Source organism: Biomphalaria glabrata, chromosome 4 (assembly GCF_947242115.1).
Source record: "Biomphalaria glabrata chromosome 4, xgBioGlab47.1, whole genome shotgun sequence".
Classification (NCBI taxonomy): Eukaryota; Metazoa; Mollusca; class Gastropoda; family Planorbidae; genus Biomphalaria; species Biomphalaria glabrata.
Window position 1 is genome coordinate 24,022,936 of NC_074714.1, and position 22,775 is coordinate 24,045,710.

The window sequence follows — 22,775 nt, forward strand, 5'->3', positions numbered from 1 at the left end:
ACCACCAGGGAAACATAAGTTATAATAAATAGACAACATTTATACATAAAATGTAAATCTTTATAAAAATTTGATCTTAGTAGGTCCTTATTTTTTTTATTTTTTAAGGATGTAACGGTCCAACAGACTTATGAATAGGTGAAGGTGGTGAAGAAATGCATAGAATCAATCACATTATAAATTAAGCATTTTTTACATAATGAAAGGTGTAACTAAAAATTGCTCAGTCTCTTATGGTTGAAAGGTTAAGTGCGCTTAAACTTGGCTTGCCTTGGCTACCTATGAGCGCTTAAAGGCAGCACGGAAAACCATCTCCCAGATACCCCCTCCCCCATCTGGTCCACAAATGAGATTGGACCATAGCGCTCTGAGCATGCTATAAGCATGAAAGTAGCGCTATATAAAAGCTATAATTTAATTTAATTTAATTACATTTTCTTGACAAAAATTCGCATAATTTGCAAAACTCTGTGCATATATTTAAAACTACGCCTGTTGATTTATTCCCAGGCTTTATATGGTTTATTATGTCCGAAACATTGGCTCCTTTTTTTTATATTTCAAATAAACGGGCCATATTTTAACGAACCCCCTGAGCATACTTCTTAGTCTGTGAATTAGTGTATCTGGTACAATGAAATAAAACGCCTGCTCTCGTTTCTTCTGTCTCCCTCTTTCTCTCCTTTTCTCTCTTTTACTCTCTATCTCTCTCTCTTTCTCACTATCTCTCTGGTACCCTTTTTTCACGCTGAGCATTGTAATGTTTGCTGACATAGGACTTTTAACTTGCATTGGAACGACCCGATTTTTAATGCCCCCCTCCACACACGTCTTTAGCTCGTGAATTCTAGTATCACTGTATATCTTATCCGCTCAGTTTCAGGCCTAGAATGAAACAAAATGCATTTTCTGAAGACCCCAATCTAATGACCCCTCTCCGTTTCCTACAATACCTCTATTTCAGCAATGTGATGGAAATATCAATTTGGTTTCATATGCTGCAAATGTTGTTTTTTTTGTTTTACCCTTTTTGAATGTAGAGAATAGGCTGTGATACAGAGTATCGTAGTCTTATTTATACACGCACACGTTCGAAATAATTATCATTTTTATTATTTAATTTTTTTATTTAGACCGAATCTAAAAAAAAGCAAAAAAATGCAAATACAATATGACGCAAGGCACATTTTTAAAAAGTTGACTTTGTGAGAAAGAAAGAAAATATGCTTGAAAAATACGTGTTTCTTAATTTTTGTGCTATTTCTATGTATGCTTTATATTTAGAACGTGGCCTTTTGGTCGAATACCAAAAATAAAATATGAAGGTTTAGCAAATTGCCATGTCCAGGCTGCTAATTTCTCAAAGCTTTTTCTTATTGAGCTTCCTACAAGTAAAAGGAATCTCTGTTCAACATTTTACACGAATCCGTACGGCAGCTGATGGTATCTCTTGATACATACGTAAATAAATGTTTGAATCAGTGAGTAGTATTTTAGGAATATATATAAATACGATTTGGTGTTTTGAAAAGCCGAAGTGTAATACAAGTAAATTCAATATATTTGCAAACATTTTAAATTTAAAACTCGATTGCAGATATATTTCTATCCTTATGATTCGAATACGCTATAGCTGATATGTTATTAAATATTTCTACGTAACACGACGTTGGTAACGTTGTATGCTCTTTTGTTAGATCAAGTGACTCTAGCTCAAGCTCAAGTGAGGATTTGGATATTCCGAGCAGCAGATCTAGATCTCGCAGTGACAATTTGTGTGACACACTATTCCAAAGAGTCGGACCATCTAGTGGTCGAACACCAAATAGAGAAAGTGACTCTGGGTAAGATTGTGTTTTAATCTAATCACAGCTATTATAGAATTATTTTTTTTTACAAATGATTCGTTTAATACAGGGTTTCCCACCCTGTGGGTCGCGACCCCTTGAGGGGTCGATTGACGATTTGTCAGAGGTCGCCTAAGACCATCGAAAATATGGATTGTATTTAGTGTATTCTTCTATTGCTGTGTATTATGTTATGTGGGGGGGGGGGGGTCGCGGCAGAGTGGGGGATAGTAAAAAGGGGTCGCCAAGCTTAAAAGGTTGAGAACCGCTGGTTTAATATAAAAATAGATTCACGTTTATTTAAGTAACCCAACAAAGAAAACAAGCAACTAGAATAAAAAAAAGTTATATCTCGATTGATGAAAACTGATTCAAAGAGATTAAAATAAATGAGGATAATAAAGTCAGTTAACATTTGCGAAATTTGTATGAAAATGAACAAAGTTTATATCTTGATAATAATGTTCAGATCATTCTTTTTTATTGATCACACTGAAAGAAAAAAAAACTCAATGGGCAATGTTGGACTAGTCCGTTTCGATTTTTTGATTAAAAAGTATTGGGCCGGAAGTCGCTTTTTTCCTTATATATCTTTGCATTTTTCAGTTCTCTTTTTAAATTAAACTGACATTATTATGCTATAATTTTAAGAGTGCCTGATAGAGAAAAAAAATTCTGCACAAAAATACGGGTAGTAGTGAATAAATAGTAGTGATCAAACCCGATAGAGGTTATAACAAAATAAAAATAATCAGTCATTAGACATCATTAGCAATTTTATTATTAGGTCTAGGCATTGAAAAGTAAATCTTTAATAAACTATAATAGATCTAAGTCTCAGTACTAACTTTTGAATAAGTAGAAGTATTATAATGAATATTGTTTAGATCTAGATTGACTAGATTATAGATAGATCTATAGATAGGCCTAGATCTCTAGTCTAGTAGATTAAGTATAGAGTACAGTAAATGTATTACAGTATTATTAGATGTCCTATGTCTATATCGAATGATCTAATAATTAATAAACTTTAGTCTTTAGTAATATCTAATATTCTAATAAAAACTGACTATATGCATAGCATAGGCTAGACTCGGTAATCTAGTCTCAAGATAGAATTTATACTATTACTAGATCTATTCGATTTTTATATATAGATCTAGACTAGAATTAGATTATAGATCTAAATATACTAATGGAGATATGATATGCGTGTTAACTAATAGCGTTGCACAAGAAACGAACCTGGGTTTTTCTAAACTCTAATATTTGGTATGTAATACTAAAACAGCACCTATCTAAATAAATCGTAACTAGAAATTAAAAAAAAAACTATATTTTTTGTGGTATATATAGGTCTGTGGTTGTATATTATATAGTCTTCGTAACTTCTTCTATAGAGAAATGACTTTTGTAATTTCTTTGACTGAAAAATTGGGCTACTCGCGTCTGACACATATATAATTTGTATGCCCAGCAACAAAGCCCTCTATAAACATAAAGCTTTAAACTCTCGAAAATAATTGCCGGTGGCATGTTTTGAAAATCTCCTGGGAAAACGCTGCCACAAACGAAAAGGTAAAAAGAAATCAGGTTGCAGACAGAATCATGCACCAAAAATAGAAATTGATTGAGTTTATATAGGGAATAATATATAGGGAATAATACATAGGGAATAGTATATAGGGAATAAGGAAAGACTTGTTGTTGGGACTGCTCTGAGAAGGAACGCATTAGAAAAAAGAAGGAAGGCCTAAAGAAACTAAGAGAATGAAAGAATAAAAATAACTTTAACATTTTCTAACAGGGCGAGGTTATAGTTCAAGATAAAATGTAGCTCACTTCATTCTCTGTTGACCCCCTACAGTAAAGGAACGTCTATAGTCTATCTGATAGAAATAAGATCAAAGCCTGGGCTTATGCTTCGATAGGAATGTTGTTACCCATACAGCAGTTCCCAGTTCTCCACTTAGCTGACCAATGAGCGCCAAGTATCCGATACAGTTCAGATAAAGAGAAGAAGTGATAGTGATATTATTATGCAGACTTTCAAAACAGCCAAGCCGTAGACCAAGAGCAAGAATACAAAATACCTAACTATAACAATAAACAACACATTAAAATGGATTGAGCACTGGCATAATCTTTACGCCAAAATTCATCAACGACTCTTCTATCTTAGAAAGCTAAGAAAAGTTTAAATCGACAAAACAATAATTAAACATTTCTATACAGCAGCCATCAGCAGTCTAATTAACTTTGCCATGATTTGCTGGTATCGTAATACTTCACTGGCACAAAGACATCGACTAAATAGACTAATTAACAAGGTTACAAAAGACAGTTTGTGTGGAAACACAAACTCAAAATCGGCCCCCGAAGTAAAATGTTATACATAATTCGGATAATCCTTCAGAGTAGAAGATAGTTTACTTCCTAGTCCAAACCTCCCGCAGGACGACGGGGGATGGGAGCAGGCAGGGTTTGAACCTTCGATCGTCGATAAATCCAAACGACAGTCCAGCGCGCAAACCGCACGACCAGTGGTCCACCCAGGTAGGCTTCAATATTTTCAGAAAGAACATCCGAATGAAATTATATCAAAGATAAATGAGAGATAAGAATGGAGAAAGAAGGTTAACAGATCTTGTGTAGTGCCCCAACCGTCCCGCAGATCAAAGGATACGTGAAAGTGAATGTAAAGTTAGATGTGAACCTGGCCTAACTAGTTTGTGGTCTATAGGGCAGATGCTGTAAAGTTCATCTGTTTTTGTGGCCTACGGTTAACGAGGGTGTCATGTAGCCAGCACAACGACCAACCGCCTTTGCTTTTCTCCAACTAATGTCAGGTATCCATTAGAGCTGGGTAGACTCAGAAGTTGAAAATCCCAGTCTTCACCAGGATTCGAACCCGGGACCCTCGGTTCGAACTAAATAAGTTAATTGTTTTGAAAAGGCTCAATCTCATATTCGAATCCTCAAAAAAAAAAAAAAAAAAAAAACTTCCGCTTTATAGAAAAATGTTCACAAAAATGATGTTTATAAGATTACTATTCGTCTTAAATTAGGTCTAACATATAATGCATACTAATTAGCTTTTTCTTATAAAAAAAAAACTGCTTGCATAATTGATTTTAAAAATTAGAATTTTCGCTTTCAGGAAAAAAAAAAGTAGTTGTTGCATCAGAACTTTGAATGGTCTAAAATATTGTGAAGTCGGATTTTCAATATCTATTCTAGTTTACGAGATCTAAACGGGACGGACGGACAGACATTTCGCACAAAACTAATAACGTCTTTTCCCCTTTCGGGGGCCGCTAAAAAAGCATCGTATCTCGCTCAAACACATCTATCATCTCTTGAAGAACTTTTTCATGAAAGATACCTTTCCAACAAAACACATGATCCATTAAACCACAGTTGTATAAGATCTGAACGAGGTGGTCGTCTCCTCTCCATTAAGGCTAAAACAGAAAGAAATTAAAAATTCTTTCATCCCACTTTCAATTAGTATTGCAAGGTCATCTGTAGAAGCCTAATTCTTAAAGGACTAGTTATGCGTTTGTGTGTGTGTGTTTTGTGTGTGAACTGTGAATGTTGTTCTATTTGCATCTATATTGTTATTGTTATAGTAGTTATGCTGAGGTAAACAGTTTTAGTCAAACTGAATTTCTTTTTGTTTGGACCAATAAAATTATCTTATCAGAAGGCTCGACAATTGCACTGCAAGTTGCTTATAGGTTCCCTGCTCCTTTTGTTTTCTTTCTCATGTTTGGTTAGCAAAGCCAAACCACTAAGCGAGCTATTTAGAATTATACGCTATATACTACTGACAATTGAGTCAATCACTAATCAAATATCTTTTTTTGTAGTCTACGGACGATTGGTCTTGAAGATAGGACAGCTATCAATAATCAACATAAAGATGACAAAAGTTCTAACAGGGGTCTAGAAAATGTAACAGCTGTTAAACATAAAGTTGACAACATTACAAATCGAGGTCTGGGACACGGAGCAGCTGTTAAATATACAGATGACAACAGTACAAAGCAAGACCTGGAACATAGTACAGCTGTTAAACATAAAGACAACAGTACAAGACAAGACCTGGAACATAGTACAGCTGTTAAACATAAAGACAACAGTACAAGACAAGACCTGGAACATAGTACAGCTGTTAAACATAAAGACAACAGAACAAGACAAGACCTGGAACATAGTACAGCTGTTAAACATAAAGACAACAGTACAAGACAAGACCTGGAACATAGTACAGCTGTTAAACATAAAGACAACAGTACAAGGCGAAGTTTAGAATGCGGAACTACTGATCAACTTAAAGTGGCTAACAACAAAAGGCAATTTTAAAAATTAATTTAATACCCATATTAATGATTTTGTTTTTCCATTTCTTGTTCTAACGTAAATTTTTTGAGTGACATTGTATATAAATAATTAATTTTTATCTCATGAAAATAACTGTTTTAAACAAATTGATTAAATGCCTGGAAAGGTTTTGATTTGAAACCCGTCTTAAAATGGGATTATCAAAGTCATTAATATTGGGATTGACTGTGACTTATATAAATAAATAAATCTGTCTATCTATCTATCTATCTATCTATCTATCTATCTATCTATCTATCTATCTATCTATCTATCTATCTATCTATCTATCTATCTATCTATCTATCTATCTTATCTATCTATCTATCTATCTATCTATCTATCTATCTATCTATCTATCTATCTATCTATCTATCTATCTATCTATCTATCTATCTATCTATCTATATCTATTTATCTCTATCTATCTATCTATCTATCAATCTATCTGATAATCTTTGTATTTGTAACTGTTTTCTTTTTACTAGATATAACAACAGCTCGTGTGCATTGTGGTTTTTTATTACTATTACAAAAAATTCAATTGTTTTCTTTTTAATAATCTCTATCTTGGTAGGAGTGTTTCAAGTCTAACTGCACATTTGAATGCCTTCTCCCTCCAGGAAACAAGGTAATCACTAAACTGAATCTCTTTAATATATATATGTATCACTTTTATCCTCCCCCCCCCCTCACCAACTATCTGCCTTAACAAATAGTCTTATCGACATTATTTGATTATTTTTCTGCTTTTCAGTCATTTCATGTCTTCAGTAGTCTCTTTGATACTTTTTGGTCTTGGCCTTGGTTGCTTGTATATCCTGTACATTGTAATGCTCACCTTCAACTTTGACTATACCCCCCTCCCCCTAATTTTTTTTTACACTTTGAATAAAACTTTTCACATTTCAGCAATACCCTTTTGTCCAGTATATTCTATGACGTGATACATTAAATTGGAGTGGCGCGCTTCAAAACGCCCTCCACAACACACTTACTTCTGACCTGTTAATTCGATATCACTTTTCTCTCCCCCAATCTTTTCGCTTCGCCCCTGCCTTCCACCCCCATTAAAAACTTGAATTTTAAATCTGTTCCATCTAGTAGGCCCGGCCCGCTTTATAACGCTCCCCCTCCCAGCCATATACTTATCACCCGTGCATTCGATGACCAGTATCACTTATTCCCCCTGCCACCTTACGCCTTAAGAAATAGTCCTACACACAATCTCTAAGTATTCATTGACTTTATCGAAATACTTCAAAGGCTGACAGATTCTTATCGGCACAAAATATTTTTATTATTGCATCCTGCGCATCGAACGCTCATATAATATTTTGGCCGAACCCAATATGTAGGTGACTATGCAGACCTCAATAAAAGTGGCGCGTTTTGCAATGGTTCCAGGTCATTTCTACCGGCGATTCGATTATAAATAATATTTGTCTCTTGATATCGTATATAATTTAGAACAAGTAGTACAATTTTTATTATAATGACAAAACTTCTATTAACTCACTGTCTGTCTGGTCAAAAGTGTGTACACGTTATTTCTCCGTCACACATTCTCGGATCAAGCTGAAACATCGGACAATTATTCACAAGACAGGAATCAATAAAAAAGTAACAAATTTGTCGATTAATTACTGGTAATTAATTATTTTGTTTGATACCAACAAGGGAAACTAATCCTTCAGTATTCACATATGTAACTAAATTTGTTGGTTTAGTCCCCTTAAATAATTGCTAACGCTATTTCTCCCTCTAGCATTCTAGGATCAAGTTGAAACTTTAAACAATTATTTATTGTACCTTACAAAACACGAATCAATAAAAAAGAAATAGTCAATTAATTATTGGTAGATATATATATATATATATATATATATATATATATATATATATATATATATATATATATATATATATATATATATATATATGTGTGTGTGTGCTTTTGAATACAGGAAATAACTTTTTTAAAAAAAGGAATTTGTTATATTTTGCTTGTTTTAAGTTAAAAAATGGTTATCGTTACATATGCACATTTTAGTTCATTTATATAAGCAATGTGTGTAAATAGTAAAAAATAGTATATACCATTTTTGTCTAGACTTTATAAAGATAACAAGTTGAATCGCAGACTAGGCAGAGTTGGTAAACCATTGGGTACACATAAATACAATCCCAATCAACTTGTACAGTAAGTAAATCTACTTTTGATTGGTAGGCCATTTATGAGACATTTCACAACCATATATTTCTGTTACCGGCTAAGTGTAAAATTCGGCAGTCTAGATTGCCTTAAACTTCCAAGCTAAGTGAGAAATGATATCTCCATTTCTTTTGTGACTATGACTAGGCATTCTATAGAATGACTACAACTGCATTAGGCAAAGTGTTAACTGATGATTTAAAGTATTTTAATAATATTTTAAATTTCTCGAAATAATAGTCTAATAGTTTTGTTCTTTAAAGAGTGGAGTTTATTTAATTACGACTGCATAAGTGTGCATGACTTGTACAATGTAATTGTACTTGGTAAAAGTTGGATACAAAATGTTTTATTTTGTGTTGTAGGAAAGGCAAAAGAAAATAGATTTACTATGTAACCAAGGCAAATACAACTGCTAAGAAGGAACCACTTGATTCGACATTGAGAAAACGTTTTGTTGATATGACCGTGGAAAACACGATTTTATCCTGTTAAACAAGACTTCAGACTAATGATACTGCTTAGGACTTACTAACATTTTTCATTAAATACTTTGAAAGCCTAGTTTTTATCGTATAGTTTGGCTTTTTAAAATGTTCTGTCTTCCTTGGTTAGGTTTTACCTCTTTTATTGTCCTCCTATGGGTTTGAACGTGTGCGGTAAGCAGCAGTGCGTTTTTGTCTCAACATAAGAACAAAGGAAATGTTAGAAATGCACTAAAAACGTGTACAACTAGAATATGTAGAATTGCTTTATCGGCAGATTAAAGAAAAATCCTTTCATTATATAAGTTAAGAAAGCTGATCAAAACTTTATTATATTTTGTATTTGTATTTAAGAAGAAACTAATTCAAAATAAGAGCAACTTATAAGAGTTTATGAATTACTTTGATTCTCTTTTGCTGTTGCTTGTAGACAGTTTTACCCGCTCAATATTTCGGCATCTTTTAATTTATCATTTTAGTCTTCTTAGAAGAAACGAAAGAATTATATATTTACTATTTTTAAATTACGATTTGTAGATTTAAAAAATGATGTGACTATTTAAAATTACACTTATCCTAGGGTATAAAAACATTGGACTACAAAGGTGTTTTAGTCCTTTTGTTTATTTGTGTTTTTTTTTCCCACTCATAAATATCTTTCTAAATGATAAATTTGTTGCATTGCATTACCCAGAGCTAGTCATTCTATAGAATGCCTAGGCAAAATTGGAAATGAAAAATGCCTCCATTTCGCACTTTGCCGGCACACATTTGAACACTTGCTCAAAATGTTCTCATAGTTCTTCTAGCGCGGAAGGAAATGATTTCGTATGTGGTGTTCAGTTCATCAATCTCGTAAAGTATAAACATATATATATTCAATACGAAAATATTTTATTTATTTATCTTGATATAAATGTATATATATATATATATATATATATATATATATATTGTTTTTAAAACACATTAGTTTTGAGCTATTAATTATCCATTTTCTACTATTAACTCACAATTCTATCAAAGTCTCAAACTGTCTCAAACTGTTCTCAAAATTCACTAAAATCTCAAGACTTTTTCATTCATCAAAATTACAATGATACACAAAAAAGGAGACGTTTCTATTTTGATGCATCATATTTCAGTAAAACTTACGTTGACAATGACTTCAACAGAAGGCACAACAGAGTTGGGAAACCAATAGGAAGTATGCCAGTAACCACCAAAGAGAGATTTTATAAAGATAATATACTTAACAAAGAGCTCGGCAGAGTTGGCTTTCCTTGGGGGAAATGCCCAGACAAGCCAAATGCTACACTGATGAGCTTATTGCATGACTTGAATTACGTAAGTAACAGTTTGGTTTTCCCTTTATTGCCTTCACAACATTTTAAAAAGCAGTCTTAAACTCTTTTGATACGCTTTTGAAGTATTCAACGTGTAAGCGCTTTATGTAAATGTAATACAAGATCTTTGTCTTTAAAGGCTGAAGATGTTCCTGACTACATTTCTGAAATCTACGAGCTGGACGTCTCGAACAAGGAAACCATTGAGACATACTTTATAATAAAAGAGAGAGAAAAATCTGTCAGAAAGTGGCTGGAGGAAGAGTGTCGAACTCCTTGGGAAGCGCACCAGCACACCGTCAACGAGATCATCAAGAACTACCGAGGACAAGTCATCAACTGCAAAGATCTCAAGTTTATTGATGTAATCGGGCACGGACATTTCGGAGACGTCCACTTTGCTGAATGGATTGAAGGTCAGGCAGTAGCAGTGAAGGTTCTTAAGGATCAGAGCGTCTCCCAGAGGAAACGTCGAGACTTTGAAAGAGAGATTCTGCTGTACTGTGAGCTTGATCATGCCAACATTGTCCAGTTCCTAGGTGCCTGCATTGAGTTCCCACACCTGGCTATAATTATGGAGTATATGGACATAAGCCTGCACGAAGCTCTCCATCTCAAAGACGTATGTCATTCTTAGTGTGTGTTTTTTTAAAACTCTAACAAATATCTTGTTTCAATGTTTTGAAGGATTGTATTTAAATTTAAAACGAGTTAGATATAAAAAAAATATTTTTTAAAAATCTCGCTTATATAGAGTCAAATGATATTGAAATTATAAAATTATAAACTTCTACTCCAGCTTGTAAAGTATCAAAATTTCTCTGTCTGGTCGTGTGGTATGCGCGATGGATTGTCGTTCGGTAGACTCGATGGTCTCAGATCCATACCTTTTCTGCTGCCATCCCGCGTCATCCTGCAGGAGATTTGAGCTAGGATGTAGATTATCTTCAACTTTGAAGGAACATATGAGATTTGTAAAACATTTTAGAAACGAACATTTAGTATATTTATTTTATTGTCCATATAAAACAACATTAATTAATGACGACTAATTGAATGGCAATTTTTTAAAATTAATTCATGTATAATCATAAACAATGAATAATTGTAAAAAAATTTAACTTCATCCTAGAATGTAAAGTGAGAAAATTAAACGTGTAAAAGATTTTGACCAGACAAACAGACGATGTGAGTTGGTATAGAACACATAAATACAATAAAAGAGATACAAGACACCGATAGCAAAGACAAACAGACACAAACACTCTTTTGTTCTTTTGTTTGATTCTCAGATTTTTCTTTAGAGATTATATAGATGATTATGCGTTGTTCAATTTAACTTTTTAAAATAATTTAACATTTATGTATGAAAGATTTCTAATAGTTTTTTCCTATTAAATATTCTCTTTAGGTTGACATCCCACCAACTGACAGAACTTCTGTTATGAAACAAATGACCAAAGGTTTATCGTACCTTCACAGGAACGGTATCGTACACTGTGATCTGAAACCGCACAACATTTTGCTCAACAATATTCCTGGGGAAGAAGCCTCTAACCCAGACTTGCCAATCATAGCGAAACTGACTGATTTCGGTCTTAGCTTTATGAAATACGATACAGAATCCTCCGCGTCTAAAACATCTCCTGTGAAAAACATCGGCACACCAAGATACTCAGCTCCTGAAGTATTGCGAGGTGCCGCGCTGTTCGCCGATGACATGATGAAAGCGGATGTTTATTCTCTGAGTCTTACGATTCTAGAGCTTCTGCTTGAAGAAGTGCCTTTCGAAAACCTCAGCCTTAGTCAGCTTAGAAAGCAAGTTGGAGAGAACGAGTTGAAGCCGAAGATGAAGAACGGACATATTTTGAAGCAGCCATTGAAATCTCTGCTTGAAAGAGCTTTGAGCAGTGACCCTGCAATAAGATCAAGCGCCAGATATCTTTCCGACGTATTCGAAAGTTTTCAAAACGCCTACAGAGAGTAGACTAGCCAATTATCTTGGCTTGCCCACCTAAGTGTTATCATATTTCTGTTCTTTTTGGCCATATTTTATACATTCTGTAAGGTTTATGTCATAACGTCGCACTGACATGCTGTGCTACAAGGATATGCCGTAAGGAGATGTGGTAGAAGGTTTCGGTTGGTAGCGTGAGACTTTTGTCCAGCAAAGCTGCAGTGGGATCTCTTTACCTAAATGTTCATTTAGTTCCAAAACTAGAAAAATGTTGAAAACATGAATACCACAAATACAGCGTCAAATGTGCCATCTGTTTGTTCATCTTTATGGGTTTCCATGATTGATTGTTATTTAACCTTTTGAGTATTTAGTTCTTATATTTACTCACTAAAAAGTAACCTTGTTAGTGTCATACTTTCTTTTTTTTATGTAGCTTTTTTCTTTTTTGAATAAAAGGAAAACATATATTTAACTTTTTACATCGAAGTGTATTTGTACAGTTTTGATACATGCCAAAATGAAGTTAAATATATATATTATATATACGAATAGTGCACATTGTACACAATCAATAACGCACATTTCTTAAACAAGATTTAAGAACTAGGAACTAGGAATGAATTCCATGTATTACTTGTCGAGAAAGACATGAACAAATGTCTATTTCTTAAACACTGTTTCCAAAGGACTCTCATCAACTTGATAAATGAAATCACATTCGTTTTGCGTGGTCTCGGCTCCATCAGCCATTGCAGGGTTATCCCCGCCATAGTCAAAATGGAGGTCGAGCCTCACGATGGAGTCCATTTTAATCCATGCCACCTCTACATGCGATTCCCGTGAGAAACAGCACGGCGAATGGGAAAATGGTATAAAAGCCTTTCTCTATTCCTCGTTACTTTCGTTACTTCGTTACTTCGAAAGCTTACTGGAAAGTATTATTTCTTTTCTCTTTTCGCGAATCCCTTTCCTAATAATATAGACATTTCCACGAGGGTGCCATGATGAGAGCTGTAGTTTAGTTGACATACAACAGATGTTGCCATATATTGTTTATCTCTTTCACTACATGTTGAGCATCCTATAATGGAAACGCTGGCCGTATATTTGTTGGCAAATTTGCTATCAATGAATATTTCATTCAAAAGGAGGTTGGATTGAGGTTATTGAAAGTTTATCTTTCTTAGCGACTGATGGTCATTCTAAAAATCTGCCTTTTTACTTTTGTGTCAAAATCGCATTTGTAATCTTTGTAATCTTGTTTGATGTAAATAATAACATTGAATGATTATCGTGCTATTCTCCTCTCTCAAAAAGGATAATCTTTTTTCTTGAAGAGCAAACCTTAATAAAGTCAATAGCCCCTCCCCCCCCCCCCAGATTATTGTAAGGGTCTATAACCCAAAACCACGGTCCCCAATATCAACAATTATATATGGCATTTGGGTGTGTTATCATTTACTGATATACTACTGCTAGTATTGACTAATGCGATATCAACTGAACTGATCATTTTATTTGTAGTGAGTTACATCTGGTTGATATGATCATTTTATTTGTAGTGAGTTACATCTGGTTGAACTTATCATTTTTTGTGTAGTAAGTTACATCTGGTTGAACTGATCATTTTATTTGTAGTGAGTTACATCTGGTTGAACTGATCATTTTATTTGTAGTGAGTTACATCTGGTTGAACTGATCATTTTATTTGTAGTGAGTTACATCTGGATGAACTGATCATTTTATTTGTAGTGAGTTACATCTGGTTGAACTGATCATTTTATTTGTAGTGAGTTACATCTGGTTGAACTGATCATTTTACTTGTAGTGAGTTACATCTGGTTGAACTGATCATTTTATTTGTAGTGAGTTACATCTGGTTGAACTGATCATTTTATTTGTAGTGAGTTACATCTGGTTGATATGATCATTTTATTTGTAGTGAGTTACATCTGGTTAAACTGATCATTTTTTGTGTAGTAAGTTACATCTGGTTGAACTGATCATTTTATTTGTAGTGAGTTACATCTGGTTGAACTGATCATTTTATTTGTAGTGAGTTACATCTGGTTGAACTGATCATTTTATTTGTAGTGAGTTACATCTGGATGAACTGATCATTTTATTTGTAGTGAGTTACATCTGGTTGAACTGATCATTTTATTTGTAGTGAGTTACATCTGGTTGAACTGATCATTTTATGTGTAGTGAGTTACATCTGGTTGAACTGATCATTTTATTTGTAGTGAGTTACATCTGGTTGAACTGATCATTTTATTTGTAGTGAGTTACATCTGGTTGAACTGATCATTTTATTTGTAGTCAGTTACATTTGGTTAAACTGATAATTTTATTTGTAGTGAGTTACATCTGGTTGAACTGATCATTTTATTTGTAGTGAGTTACATCTGGATGAACTGATCATTTTATTTGTAGTGAGTTAAATCTGGTTGAACTGATCATTTTATTTGTAGTGAGTTACATCTGGTTGAACTGATCATTTTACTTGTAGTGAGTTACATCTGGTTGAACAGATCATTTTATTTGTAGTGAGTTACATCTGGTTGAACTGATCATTTTATGTGTAGTGAGTTACATCTTGTTGAACTGATCATTTTATTTGTAGTGAGTTACATCTGGTTGAACTGATCATTTTATTTGTAGTGAGTTACATCTGGTTGAACTGATCATTTTATTTGTAGTCAGTTACATTTGGTTAAACTGATAATTTTATTTGTAGTGAGTTACATCTGGTTGAACTGATCATTTTATGTGTAGTGAGTTACATCTTGTTGAACTGATCATTTTATTTGTAGTCAGTTACATCTGGTTGAACTGATCATTTTATTTGTAGTGAGTTACATCTTGTTGAACTGATCATTTTATTTGTAGTCAGTTACATTTGGTTAAACTGATAATTTTATTTGTAGTGAGTTACATCTGGTTGAACTGATCATTTTATTTGTAGTCAGTTACATCATGTTGAACTGATCATTTTATTTGTAGTGAGTTACATCTGGTTGAACTGATCATTTTATTTGTAGTGAGTTACATCTGGTTGAACTGATCATTTTATTTGTAGTGAGTTACATCTGGTTGAACTGATCATTTTATTTGTAGTGAGTTACATCTGGTTGAACTGATCATTTTATTTGTAGTGAGTTACATCTGGTTGAACTGATCATTTTATTTGTAGTTAGTTACAACTGGTTGAACTGATCAATTTATTTGTAGTGAGTTACATTTGGTTGAACTGATCATTTTATTTGTAGTGAGTTACATCTGGTTAAACTGATCATTTTATTTGTAGTGAGTTACATCTGGTTGAACTGATCATTTTATTTGTAGTGAGTTACATCTGGTTGAACTGATCTTTTTATTTATATTGAGTTATTACTTGTTGAACTGATCATTTTTTTTTTTGTAGTGTGTTATACCTTGTTGAACTGATTATTTTATTTGTGGTTTTGCATATATCTACTTTCAAGTTGAACCTGTGTATATTTAGCCCAATAAATGAAAGTTCTATTTACGTCTGTTTTAAAAGAAGTCTGTTTTATTTCGTTAGGAATGTAATACGCCTACATCGATAAGTTGTATTAGCTGTTTGGAGCTGCAAACCAACGACACAGCATTGATAGACTGAGATTTTTAATCTTTTGTATTTATTATTCTAAAGTAGCATCAATAAAAAAAAACTTTGTATTTACGTTGAGACAGATAATAGAAGTTATTTTCTTTTCCCCACAAATGTATTATAACAACTTAGATCTAAACATATTATTAAAATATGTTAGAGTAAATACCTTATCACAAATATCAAGCAAAGAGTGCATTGTTACACTTTTGAACCTAAAAGTTTCATAAGTTGCACGCTTATAAAAAGATATTTGAAAAATGGCTTGGTCGACTGGACTTAGGCATTTACCTTTTTACCTTTACCTTTACCTATCCCTTAGTCTGTTGGACCGTTGGGGCACCATGCAAGATTTGTCGACCGTCTTTCTCCATTCCTTCCTTTTTTTTTGCTTTGTTTAGAACCTCTCTCAATGGCAGGCCTGTCCATTCTTTAATGTTGTCCTCCCATCGCTTTTTCTGTCTGCCTCTTCTTCTTTTCCCTGGCACTGTTCCCTGAAGGAAGGTCTTTGCGAGCCCCGTAGATCTTGTAATGTGGCCAAAGGTTTTAAGCTTTCGTCTTTTTACAATAGTTAGCAGGTCGTCATGGGCTCCGATCGCTACAGTAACCCTGTCTCTGATTTCTTGGTTTGTGATGTGGTCTTTGAATGTGATGCCTAGGATCCTTCTGTAGCATCTCAATTCCATTGCTTGGATCCTCCTCAACGTCCACGACTCGCAAGCATATAAAAATGTGGCCATGACCAGAGAGCGCATCAGTCTGATTTTGGTGCTGAGGGCTAAGCCCTTATCTTTCCATATTATTTTAAGTTTTGAAAGGGCTGCTGTGGACTGTGCTATTCGGGCCAATAGTTCGGGTTTTGTTCCCTTATCTGAGACAATAGCTCCGAGGTATTTGAAGCTGTTAATAAAAATAATAGAAAGTCCCGTAAGTATATGCTCCACCATACATTTCCATGGCTCGTATCTGTGACATGAATTGAAACGGTTCGTAAATCCGAGTGTGAATTACCCCCCCCCCCCCTTTTTTTTTTCCTTTCATATTCTCTGCCATAAAAATAATTTTATTAATACTCTCTGACTGTTCATCTGCTTTTCAATTCTGAATGAAATTACTTGGCATAGATCTTACAAATGTGTAATGTGCCGACTTCCTTTACCACTCAGGATAAACACTAATACTTTTTAAACCATTGGGTTAATTCACTTAGTGTTGGCTCATGGGCGTAGCCAGAATTTTTTTTCGGAGGTTGGGTTGGGGGGATTTTTTTATTTCCCAACAAAGACACACACACACACACATGCATATGTGTGTGTGTATACATAATAAATCTTCATTTCATTCTGACCCTTCATTCTTTCGGACTTTCTTTTTTGTACTCTAGAATATGTTCTACCCTGACAGTAGACACCCCAACTTTGCATGCTAGGGGTCTGGGTAGAGCTGTATACCCCCGACCCGACCCTCCTCTCTTTTGGCTGTAAGAATGTCTATAGTATTGTTTCTAATTAAATATCAGCATTAATGAACCAAGTACAGTTCTGAACATTCACTTGACATGCTCCCTGCTACTGTAGTATTTGGTGACTTTCTTCTATCCAACAGAAGAGTGCTGTTGAAGCCATATCTTATGCTCTCAATTTTCTTTGTTTGTGTTTGCTGATTGTAATCTCTCTTATCTCAGCACTGTTTTTCTTTTGCGTCACCAAGTTTGTTTTTTTTTAAATGGGAACAAGATTTCAACTAAGTGTCGTTTCCTTCTAAAATGAACTGTTTTGTACAATGTTTATATTTAGTAACAACGTCATCATTATAAAGAGAGATAGTAGTCGTCGATTGCGTTTGCTAGTTGAACTCAATAAGTCAACAAATTAACCCGTTTCTTTAGGAGATGTGGGGCAGCAACAGGTATAGTCAACAAACATTCACGATGTCCACAAACATTCACCATGTCAACAAACATTCACATAGTAGAGAAAGTAGAAAGGGCCAAGGGGATATTTAAAAACAATGCTGATCTTTTCATTCCAATCTACAGTCATTAAATCCTCATAAAAACAATTCATTATCACTGCTCTCTACACGGTCTACTCAACATTTAGTTGATATTGATTTACAGAAATACCTACCGAGTAACAAGTCTCAATCATTTTGGATTGTCTTTTTTCTTCGCTCTGCTTCTTTATTGAAGATTGGATGGTGACTGGTGAAGAGGTGCTTTTTGTCCTACCATCTGTTCCTAACTCCTTCTTTCTGGAACTACTTGTGTTTGGTAGCATTTTAAAAACACAAGTTTCAATCTTGTCTGATCTAGTTCACATTTATATAGATACTCATTGTCTTTGACTCCGAATATTATGAATGAATGTAGTGTTTCACATGGCCACGCAAACCAATCTGTGACCTACATATTTTGCCACATTTAACGCAAACAAAAGCCGTTCTCCGTGTATGTCTATTTTAGCTCTAGTTTCCTATTGTACAGTTACGTCAGGTAAAACTTCCCAGAACAGACATTTTAAACTTCTCCTTCAAACTAGACACAGAATTCTTCCAAGTAAGACATTCAGGGAAATTTTGTTTTCCCATTACATTAAATAAGAAAGTTCTGCTTAAAACTTCCTTGTAAAGTTATTTTAAGATTATATAAAGTAATCACTTTTTTTTAGTTGAGAAATATTTTGTCACATTTTGTGATTTACACGCTTTTAGTAGTCACCACTACAGAAGTAAGTATACTCTTTCCATTCACAACATCCTGTGTTAACATTAGATGTTCGTATTGTTACGAAAATGGAGTGTCTTTTATGCGCTATCAAATCTGCTATGCATACATAACAAAATAATGTTTAATCTATTATACATACATATCGCAATCAGGGGCGGACTGGATTCAAAATGGAGGAGTTAGAATCAATATCCTCACACTTATCGATCAAAGCAACAAACAGCGCGAAGTTTGATAAACAAGACAGTGTATACGAAATTAGTTTTTCCTACTTTCTGAAAAGTTGGACACTATTAAAGAAAAAAAGGGGAAAAAAATAAGAATCGTAGGACAGAACAAAAGGATAAACGAAAGAAGGATTTGAAAATTAATTCGTCTTTAAATTATAACTTTTATTGAAATAAAACACCAGATACTAAAATTAAAATTATTGTAAATTTATTTTGCAAATATAATATATATAATATAATATATATAATTTAATCAACAAATTAAACATAAGATTTCAATATTTTAGATCAAATTGAAAGATAAAGATTTTATTGTGATAATTTACAGTTTATGAATTAAAAAACAAAACCTTCGTAAATTATTGCATTTACAAGTTTGCCATCCATAGAGGTAAGCTTGACATAAGATCGCAATTAAATTTTTAAAAAATCCCTTTTAATTCTGTGTTATAGAACAGAAACTAAAAACAAAAAAACAACAAGCAATTCTTCACAAAGAAAACAAGCTAAAACGAAATAGCACACTCAGTAAGTAATAATATGAGAAATAAAAAAAATACATCTATTAAAACATTGACAGTATATTTTTATGAGAAAAACAACAATTGAGAATGAAAAAACAAACCCTAAAAAAAAATATTAAATTTTCTTTCAAAAGTAGAGAAATCACTTCTATAAGAGATTCTATCACAAAGTAAAGAAATGAGAAAAAAATGTCTGACATCTAGAAGTAGACAGCGTAAACCCAGGAAGCGATAAACTAGCAGAAAACAAAAATTGACTAGAAGTAGACAGCTTAAACCCTGGCAGCGACAAACTAGCAAAAAACAAAAGATGACTAGAAGTAGACAGCTTAAACCCTGGCAGCGATAAACTAGCAGAAAACAAAAGATGACTAGAAGTAGACAGCTTAAACCTTGGCAGCGATAAACTAGCAAAAAACAAAAGATGACTAGATGTAGACAGCTTAAACCCTGGCAGCGATAAACTAGCAGAAAACAAAAGATGACTAGAATTAGACAGCTTAAACCCAGGCATCGATAAACTAGCAGAAAACAAAAGATAACTAGAAGTAGACAGCTTAAACCCTGGCAGCGACAAACTAGCAAAAAACAAAAGATGACTAGAAGTAGACAGCTTAAAACCTGGCAGCGACAAACTAGCAGAAAACAAAAGATGACTTGAAGTAGATAGCTTAAACCCTGGCAGCGACAAACTAGCAAAAAACAAAAGATGACTAGAAGTAGACAGCTTAAACCCTGGCAGCGATAAACTAGCAGAAAACAAAAGATGACTAGAAGTAGACAGCTTAAACCTTGGCAGCGATAAACTAGCAAAAAACAAAAGATGACTAGATGTAGACAGCTTAAACCCTGGCAGCGATAAACTAACAAAAACCAAAAAGTGACTAGAAGTAGACAGCTTAAACCATGGCAGCGACAAACTAGCAGAAAACAAAAGATGACTAGAAGTAGACAGCTTAAACCCTGGCAGCGACAAACTAGCAAAAAACAAAAGATGACTAGAAGTAGACAGCTTAAACCATGGCATCGACAAACTAGCAGAAAACAAAAGATGACTTGAAGTAGATAGCTTAAACCCTGGCAGCGACAAACTAGCAGAAAACAAAAGATGACTTGAAGTAGATAGCTTAAACCATGGCAGCGACAAACTAGCAGAAAACAAAAGATGACTTGAAGTAGATAGCTTAAACCATGGCAGCGACAAACTAGCAGAAAACAAAAAATGACTTGAAGTAGATAGCTTAAAACCTGGCAGCGACAAACTAGCAAAAAACAAAAGATGACTTGAAGTAGATAGCTTAAACCATGGCAGCGACAAACTAGCAGAAAACAAAAGATGACTAGAAGTAGACAGCTTAAACCATGGCAGCGACAAACTAGCAGAAAACAAAAGATGACTTGAAGTAGATAGCTTAAACCATGGCAGCGACAAACTAGCAGAAAACAAAAGATGACTAGAAGTAGACAGCTTAAACCATGGCAGCGACAAACTAGCAAAAAACAAAAGATGACTTGAAGTAGATAGCTTAAACCATGGCAGCGACAAACTAGCAAAAAACAAAAGATGACTTGAAGTAGATAGCTTAAACCATGGCAGCGACAAACTAGCAAAAAACAAAAGATGACTGGAATTGAGGCCGTGCAGTTAATGATAACGTTCGCCCCACCACAAAGCCCAGAGATACAGGACACCGATATGACAGAATTCATTTCTAGCACACGATGTACATACACATATGTATTCATATTCATTTTCTTCATAAGTAAAACTTGTTTTGAATTGTACATACAAAAATAAAGGCACATAAAAAAAACAACAACTGAATATAACAGAAACAATGTTAGCCTTCCAGCCCTCTTACAAAAAGCAGTAGTTAATAATTGGTTGCTTGTAATATATTGCAGATGTACTACTTAATTTCGGGCTAAGAAATTCTGATTATTTTTTTTTGGAAAATAAACTGTATCTGTTTGGCTATATGACAATGGCTTTTCCAGACTCACACACACACACATGTATTGCAATATAACTAGAAGATGATCTATGTCAGTAATAAATAATACTATACATTGGCTTATAGTGAACACAGAAGCTTGCTCTGGGATGTACTCCATTTACAACAGTTTCTTGTCACAGTCGACTGCTGGGTTAAACTAAAAATCTACATGCATTGTATTATATAAAAAATAACACAGCCTTATATGTAAATGTAATTATGAAACATAAGATTAGCAGCTCAGCATCAATGTACATGATATATGCAAATATGAAAATTATAACCCATGATGTAACAATACGACTATATATAAAACCATTAAAGCGCATTTAAATAGGAAATCCCTAAAACCATATTGTGCAATATTAAAAAAAAATAATTATTGCAACGACAATTTGTATTAGGTAAATGCATAGACTTATATATATATATTATATCTAGACTGGATATGGAGATCTTTTAACACTACAAAAAATATCGCGAAAATTGTTTAAAAAGTTGAAACAAGGCGTTGTCATAGACATACATAAATATAGACTGGCCGATTAAAGAGTTTTATGAAACGAAAATTTGTGACTTGCAATTTTCTATACTTTATTATATAGCATTTATGAGCAGTATAAAAGTTAAGTATTCATATCTATTTCAGCCACAGACCTATATATATTGTAAATAAGGAGGCAGTGTAATTTTGTTTAATCTCTAAGAATGAAGATCATGCAATTTTTCATAATTTGGAAATCCGAATACAATAGATATACATGTTTTCAAGTTACATGAAGTTACTTCCTTCGGCCAGTCTATATTTATTTATGTCTATGGGCGTTGTTTTGTAAATTAATTATAAGAAATATTTTTTTTTCAGCCCTAACCTATGTAACATATAATTTAATTTAGATCTAGTAACTGAACATAAAAAATAACAGTACTCTCGTCTCATAATTATTATTTTGCAATTTTTAGATACGTAATCTAGAAAGATCTGGGTAATCAATCTATTTAAATGTACATAAGATGATTAAAATCAACAGACATGAATTATTTCGATCTAGAATTTTGAAACATTATCTCAATGGAAACTAACAGGAAATGGCTTTGTTTCATATATTAGCCTGAATATATAGTTCTCTGACTAATAGCCTATTCTAAAGAAAATCCGAGAAATGATTTTGCATTATTTCTAAATTTTGAAAACTAAAGATCATTACTCTTCTAAGACAGATTGATTGGGGCGACTTCCATTAGAGCTTGAAAAAGAGTTACGTGCATAAAAATCTCTCTATATATAGGTCTGTGAATCGATCAATGGGGGATAAGAATTTGTTTCCGGTTTCCAGTCTAGATATAATATATAAGTCTATAGCTAACTGATCTGTAACTTTAAGGTTTTAAATCCAAATGTATTTATTTACTATACCTT

General features: G+C 33.6%; 2 protein-coding genes across 10 annotated transcripts in view; both read left to right on the forward strand.

The window, feature by feature from the left end:
* LOC106053265 (uncharacterized) overlaps positions 1-15,771 on the forward strand; it is a 28,846-nt gene extending 13,075 nt beyond the window's left edge. For 7 of the 9 annotated variants that reach the window (XM_056026717.1, XM_056026716.1, XM_056026721.1 and 4 more), the window contains 7 exons: positions 1,698-1,844; positions 5,720-6,205; positions 6,811-6,864; positions 8,347-8,436; positions 10,079-10,280; positions 10,419-10,901; positions 11,691-15,771. In XM_056026717.1, the coding sequence (XP_055882692.1) occupies positions 1,698-1,844; positions 5,720-6,205; positions 6,811-6,864; positions 8,347-8,436; positions 10,079-10,280; positions 10,419-10,901; positions 11,691-12,266 (2,038 nt within the window). In that variant the 3' untranslated portion in view covers positions 12,267-15,771. The remainder of the gene's footprint in view (positions 1-1,697; positions 1,845-5,719; positions 6,206-6,810; positions 6,865-8,346; positions 8,437-10,078; positions 10,281-10,418; positions 10,902-11,690) is intronic. The other 2 variants (XM_056026724.1, XM_056026722.1) reach the window with 2 other exon arrangements.
* Positions 15,772-18,581: 2,810 nt separating this feature from the next.
* LOC106053972 (uncharacterized) overlaps positions 18,582-22,775 on the forward strand; it is an 80,931-nt gene continuing 76,737 nt past the window's right edge. Inside the window, exon 1 of the mRNA XM_056026580.1 lies at positions 18,582-18,605. The gene's annotated coding sequence lies outside the window, so the exon portion shown is untranslated. The remainder of the gene's footprint in view (positions 18,606-22,775) is intronic.